Source organism: Dioscorea cayenensis, chromosome 8 (assembly GCF_009730915.1).
Source record: "Dioscorea cayenensis subsp. rotundata cultivar TDr96_F1 chromosome 8, TDr96_F1_v2_PseudoChromosome.rev07_lg8_w22 25.fasta, whole genome shotgun sequence".
NCBI classification, from domain to species: Eukaryota; Viridiplantae; Streptophyta; class Magnoliopsida; order Dioscoreales; family Dioscoreaceae; genus Dioscorea; species Dioscorea cayenensis.
Window position 1 is genome coordinate 12,353,836 of NC_052478.1, and position 6,980 is coordinate 12,360,815.

A 6,980-nucleotide genomic window follows, 5' to 3' on the forward strand; every position below is an offset into this window, starting at 1 on the left:
AGCATAAAATTCAGAAAGCAATCCAGAAAACAGCAGGTTATGGACATTTAAGATTTCATTTAAATTAAGAAAATTTAAGAAAAGGAAAAAAATTTAAAAGTTTTTAAATTACAAAATTTCAAAAATGAAGAAATATGAAAAAAATAAAAATAAAAATTTGATAACTTTTTCACAATTTTTTAAATATTTTAAATATCATTCATAATGTAATCGGAGGTATTCACAAGATATATAAAGTCATTTAATGAGCAACCTCGTTTTATGTTTCTCTATTCTTTATTCTATTCAGTATTCACTGCCTGTTACCAAAATAAAAACCACATAAATGTTCTGGAAAAAAACAGATACCACAGATAAAACTAAGGACTAGACTTTGTTACAAGAATAAATAGACCATATAAATGTTCAGGAATAAAGAGACCAGGACATAATTGGTAAGGTTAGAGCAGCAATTTTCTCAAAAAGAAGGGAGAAAAACTTTCAAAGTAACACCTTTTTAACTTTACTATACAGATTGGAAAACTAGTAGCGCATGATTTCATAAATTAGAAAATAAATAGCATCAATTTCTACAAGTTACTCCAGGTGGGTAACTTTCCGTGTCTCGTATTTAAGTTATTCAATTGAATTAACATCATGGTGATATCATTCTATTTGGCACATACCTGAACAAGGATTCAAGGAATCAGTAAATCATAAAGGAGAATCCCATTGCAAAATGTGCAAATTGAACAAAATTCTTCAATCCCAAAAAAGGAAAATATCCTCCGTATGCTTCTCTCATGGATCATAAACAACTCCTGAATATTGAGGACACAAAACATCAGCATGAAGAATGGGCAACCATGGCATGCACCAAAAACAACCACCATAAGAAACATGACTGAAGTATATAAGAAGAGAATAGATGGATTGAAAGAGAAGAAAGTTCAGAGTATAAAGAGCATAAATGGTCTAAAGGATCATATATGACATAGAACAAATATACATTGCTGTAATATAAAAATGGTTCTCAATTTTCATATCAAACATTCAGCAGATATAGATCCTAAATTTCACCAGCTAACTCCTAAGAGACATTATATATTTTGTTTGGCCCTATAATTGTCTATTTTACTCCAGTTTCAATGTTGAACAAAGGAATTTCACACTGTTTCAGATTACTAAAGAAATTAGTGGGTGAGGATGTCATCTTCTTAATCCAAAACAAGAAATCGAGATAGCTCCTGTAAAGAGAGCTGAAAGAAAATCCGGAAGAAGCTGCAGCTAAACTTTTATATGAATCTGATGGCATTTACTCCTGGAAATGACAGAGAAGCAATCAACAAAAACTAAGCACAATTAATATTTGAAAGTGAAAATATTGCTATTCTTTATTTTCCATTGATGCATGATATGGAAATTAATTTGGTAGAGGTTCAAACAGTTGAGGCATATCTTAGTCCAGATTTGTAAAAATGACAAGGTATTAGAGAGAGATGATTTGATTCTGCAAATTCAACCAATCACAAGAAATATGACCAAAGGTTTGTGGACAAATAGTGTATCAGGCAACCAAATTATTGGTATAGATATTCCTTGGACAATAACTGATAAACACTCTTGTTGATTAAGATTCGGATTCCAGCATAACTCTATAAATAAGGGATCATCGCACGTGAAGAAATTGGATCAATAGTAAAGTAATTTTCCATATTTTTGCAAGTACAATACAATTTAGATTACATTAAGCAAAATGATTCGTCTTATCAGTGCTTTCATTGATTAGTAAGTTCATATAATCTTCACAGTGAGTTTGCTTTTGTGAGGACGCTCTTTTTATCATTCCAGAGAACCCGTGCCTACATGACCTAAATTAGATAGAAAAGAGCACAAAAATACATTTCTGATAGTTATTTACAACAGACTATTTAGAAGAAAATTTCCAGTGGGTGTTCAAATGTAAAGGTTAATCATATAGTAACTTATGGACTGTCATGTAGCATTTCCTACTTGATTATTGTGCAAATACAAAATTCAAATAGGAACAAGGAAAACCCACTTATAAACCATGGGACGGTTCCGCACATATTCCAAGATAGGCATTGAATATCTAGATATGTTCATAAACATGAGAAAGATGATTAGTTGAATTTGACTCTCACATACCAATACTGTGTAGTTGGGACCAACCTGGATGTGGCAATCATTGCATTGATGGGATCAAAGTTGGGGATTTCTTATTCACTTGACTTTGTAGAACTCTAGCATCTCCTCTTCCACAGGATGAGTCTCTCCAACAATAACAAGGCAATGGAGTGGAGCCCCAAAATCCACATCAAGTAAATCTGTCATAGAACCAGCAGCTATCAACTGATCCTCATTCCCAAGGCGAGCAATTCCAACACATTTTGACTTCTCACTATAAGCTGCAAACAATGAGGCGGCAAATTTTTAAGCTGTAAATTAGTTGTTCCCCACATTAAGAAAACAATGTAACAAACTAAGCTATGTAAACATCAAATGCTCATTTTGCTGGTATGTAAAGAGGGAAAAGTAAAGAATGGCATCAATAATAATTCTAGCACAGTTACAACTCCTGCAGTTTATTACATTGTCTACCAATGTTTGACTACGAAATATGGATATCCTCCTTTCTAAAATGAAATTGTACTAATATTTCCAGGGAGTTGCTGATATATTACCAGATCCTTTTCGCAAGGCTTCAACCTCCAAGAGTTGATTTATGGCAGTATGGATTGTCATATATTTTGGAGGTTCATAACATTTCTTTCCTCTGATAAATAGAGAACAAACAGAAATACCACAATCAGTCCAACGAATTATGTTAATAACATGAGTTCAAGAGCGTAGAATATCTCTACATTTGCAGACAAAAGAACATGATAACACAGAAACTGGCATGCGCGATGACAATAACAGTGGTAAGGGAGCTCAAATTTATCCCTGAACATGTTGTCAACAGAATATAAAGATCTTCGACATGCTTACATGAACATTGCCAGAATATCAGGATTAGGAACATAATTTGTACTAGCTAGATGCATACCTGCATAAGGATTCCAATGAAGGTTCCTTTACGCGGATATCTGCAAAATCAGGGGGAACCCAATAAAAAAAAACTTTAAGATAAATTCACGTTATAAAAAATTTCTCTATGTACCTAGGTGTGCTATCTTCAAAAAAGACTACCACATACCAAAAACAGAATGTTGATCAGAACTAATTTGCATTTTCAATGCATACATATACACATGTATATTGCTGCATGCACACAAGAATGCTAAATAAATTTACAGCAAAACAATGATAAAGTTTCCTACATGCAAAATATATCAACAGAAAAAATACAAATGCTAACCAAACCAACTTCCTGAAAATGGAGCACCAATGCAATTTGGTCTTCAATGCAACCACTACATTGTTGGGAATTAAAATATTTTCCAGAGTTGTTCAATCTGAATTATGGATTTTTTATTTACCACATACTGCTATATTGAGAGTGAACCTAGGGCACTACTATGGCTGGCTGACTTGGCATATCATTTAAAATGTATGAAAATGTATTTTATACAGAAACCATAATACTGGTCCTATTTAGGATTCAGAAACATCTGATTCAACAAGAGAAGCATAAGCGACAAAAGCAACAACCATATTACAAGAGCCTATAAAAGCTTCTCAAAATATTAGGTAATTGATTATTGAGCCAGCAAACTTGGTCTGCCAGGCTGATTATTGCTGTTCAGAGAATAAATGTTGATCCATTCATGCCAAACATTGCCTTTCTATAATATTAGAATAGTGAGGTATTGTACTGAAGTTAAATACTTCAACCAACACTGTACAATAATTTTATTATTCTTTGAATCCTCAATTCCTCATATTCTAAGACATAAATTATTCTATGTCATGTTGGACCACTTTTTATTTTATTTTATTTGAATTTGAAAACAGTTTTGAACAAGTGATAACCATATATTCTATATCAAAGCAAGGTGCAAAAAAAAAACTTTTCTTCTCATACCATTTCTTCAATTCATGAGTTTAGAATCACCTGTATATGTTAAAAATAGAAATGAAATTCAGTGTTCTTCCTATAGAAGCTCACACCATGGTGCAAAAATGAGTCATCTAATGTTGTTTGTTATGTTCTTTATGGCATTAGACTATAAGAAAGAACATAGAAAGCCTTGTGACCATCAAACACCTAAAATCATCCTGTACAGAAGTGCTATTAGCCAATTTCCCTCTTTAATCACCACGAAGATTAATGGAAGAACCAAAAGATGGAATAATAATTCCATAAAAACTTCATCAATCTGCCTAATGTAACCATGAAGCGTTTACTCCGAAATACTGGTACAGAAATGCATCTAATTGCAGAGTTTTAAGTAAACTATAAGTAATCTAGTGAGATGAATTATTATAAATTAAAAAAATTAAAAATAAAAGAACAGTATAGAACTTTTAGCCAGACAGGTCAGTATGCTATAACTATATTATCACCCTTTCAACATCAAATGAATATCAGACATGAGCCAAATTTTACCTAATAAGCAAAGAGTGTGTAATCCAAGCTCCCTATTTCTTTGTATCTTCTCATAGAAACTGTCTGGCCTCCATGTCTCTGTGAAAAAAGGTATTGAAACTGTCTCTCCATAGCGGTAAAGCTGCAACCCACAAACTCCAATTGCATTCATTACAGATGCATTGTGTATCACTTTAACATCTATACCCAGTTGCTTGGCCCGCACAACTAAATCTGTATGTGTTGTAGCTCTGCATTTTATATTAAAGCTTAACATCAGATAGAAAAATATAGGAAGTAAATTCTATCTTAACAAGGAAACTGGAAAATGGACATAATCAACTAGAAACTAATCAACACCACCCAAAAATCACATTCAACCCATCTCTTGCTTATTGCTCATATAGCAAATAATCCCAAAATATTCTTCCTAGTGCTTCTCCTGTTATTAACGCCAAACTTACATTCTCAGCACTTATTTCAACATTGAGGTACCTTAAAGCTATAAAATATAAAATAAACAAACTCCAATCTACACATAACTCACAAGATATAGTTGGTGAAGATGATAATAGTATCAAAGTCTATTCACTCTAGTAAAGAGAGTGGAAGTGTTGTGATTGCTTATTTTGAAGAATTTGCCTTCAAATTATTTTGTTGACACCCAATTTATATCAAGACTTAAATTTAACAGCATTTCCTCCTCAACAATATTAGTCTAAATAACCATTACCACAAACAAACAAGCTTATCAAACCTTCATACAGCAAACAAGCTACTAACTCCTTAACTTAAACTCCAATTAACACATTGTAACATGAAACATCATTCAAACTATTAGAAAAATGAAATCTTTTCTTGAAACTCCTGACAAGATCAAGAGATAACCCCACGAAAATTAGAATCTCCAATAAAATACATAAATCCATAGATCAAGGAAGCAGAAAAGAGAAATTAAAAGTACCCAAACGGATCACCAACAACCAGAAAAGCCACATCAGACTCTGAAGCTTCAGACAAAATCTGATCCGCCCGTTCCTCCACCATCTCTCTATCAGCAACAATCACCGGCTTGCCATACAATTTCTCCTACTCAATCAAATCCCAAAACCATTGTAGATCGTCAACAAAACATCACAACTGAATCAAAAACGAAAGAAAACTTCGAGGAAGAGTACCAATTTGGAGAGGCCATCAGAGGTAAGGCCGAAGGAGAGAAGAGAGGTATAGGCTTCAACGTAGACCTTCGTCGAGGCCTTGACGGCTTCGAGACCTCGGAGAGTGATATCTTTCTCGTCGCCGAGGCCAAGTCCGACGATGTAGAGCATGCTGCTGCCAGTCTTCTGCGGCCAAGCACCGAGGAGAAGGAAAACAGTCAAGTCGGCGGTGGATGGGGAGGTTTAACAGCACTCTGCATAAAGGGTAAATTACGTTTTAGTCCCTGGAACGTTTTTAAATACCCAAAAAATCCTTCTGGCATGCAGGTAGACTATTCAGTCCTTCCTTTTTGAAAGGTGGTCTTCCTGATCCCTCCCGTTAGGTTGCACCTTGAGAATTTTGTGAAACGCCACCAATTGCCCTTTGTCCTTTGAGGTGGGAAGCATGAGTCCGGGTCTTTTCAGAGGCAAGGTTGTATGAAGAAGGAAGGCATGATGGTTGTCGTACCATCTCTCCCTTACTTGAGAAGTTTCTCTTCCTCATTCTTCTTGTTGTTCTTGTCTTCTTATTTCTTGTTGTTATTCTTGGGTAGTGGATATAAAACTGGGTTTCTTCTTCTTCATTGAGAAGCTTCTTCGTCTTCTTTATTGAGAAGCTTCTTCTTCATTCTTCCTGTTAGAGCAGCTTGGTGGAGGTGCTGTTAGGTGTTATCTTCATGGTCTTTTGTTGACATGATACTGGGCTTTTTTTTTCTTATTTGTTGAGAAGCTTTTCTTCTTCATTCTTCTAGTTGGAGGAGCTTGGTTAAGTTGTGGTTAGGTGTTATATCTTTGTCGTATTTGTGAAATACTCATCTGTTTCGGTTGTTTCTTTGCTATGAAGCATAGTGAAAGTTGTTTGGTAAAAGCAGTGAAGGTGAATATATATATATATATATATATGCGCTATCTTCATGTTAGATTCCAACTGATTAGATGTTTGAAGGTTATTTGATTCTCACTTTTGCAGGTCTTTAATGGATTCATTTTGTGGGATCGTAAGGTATAACAATGATGGATTCATTGTTTATTTTACTATGTTGACCGGATGGGAATCTATCTTGGGCGAAATATGTGCACGTTGGTCTCTTGAAGCTCCTCTGGTTAGACTGAAGTATTTAATCCCAAATGCGGTTAGAACAACTTCTTGTATCAACTCTGAAACTGACTTCACGAGAATGTGTGAAGTCCACCATATGTTTAAAAAAAAATGTAGTTGATATGCTTATTGAGAATATAAATGAAGTCACAGA

The 6,980-nt window shown here is 34.3% G+C and overlaps 1 protein-coding gene across 2 annotated transcripts; it reads right to left on the reverse strand.

Annotated features, from left to right (window-relative positions):
• Positions 1-514: 514 nt before the first annotated feature.
• LOC120266413 (probable diphthine methyl ester synthase) lies at positions 515-5,916 on the reverse strand. Of its 2 annotated transcripts, none has more exons than XM_039274039.1 (7): positions 5,710-5,916; positions 5,496-5,620; positions 4,553-4,782; positions 3,050-3,089; positions 2,685-2,776; positions 2,149-2,408; positions 515-800 (listed from the first exon to the last, which is right to left on the reverse strand). In XM_039274039.1, exons 1-6 carry the CDS (start codon positions 5,857-5,859, stop codon positions 2,224-2,226), a joined length of 822 nt encoding a protein of 273 aa, XP_039129973.1. In that variant the 5' UTR covers positions 5,860-5,916; the 3' UTR covers positions 515-800; positions 2,149-2,223. The 2 variants fall into 2 exon arrangements, with proteins under 2 accessions (XP_039129973.1, XP_039129972.1); XM_039274038.1 differs by having other exon boundaries at positions 2,173-2,408; positions 5,710-5,915.
• Between the last annotated feature and the right edge of the window lie 1,064 nt (positions 5,917-6,980).

Bases quoted from the DNA above. Each gene is read 5' to 3' on its own strand.
- LOC120266413 (XM_039274039.1), bottom strand. From the start codon at position 5,859: ATGCTCTACATCGTCGGACTTGGCCTCGGCGACGAGAAAGATATCACT. The intron at 4,783-5,495 runs GTACTTTTAATT...TATAAAATGCAG, and splicing joins GTTGTTGGTGATCCGTTTGG to AGCTACAACACATACAGATT. The intron at 2,777-3,049 runs GTATGCATCTAG...TCTATTTATCAG, and splicing joins TCATTGGAATCCTTATGCAG to AGGAAAGAAATGTTATGAAC.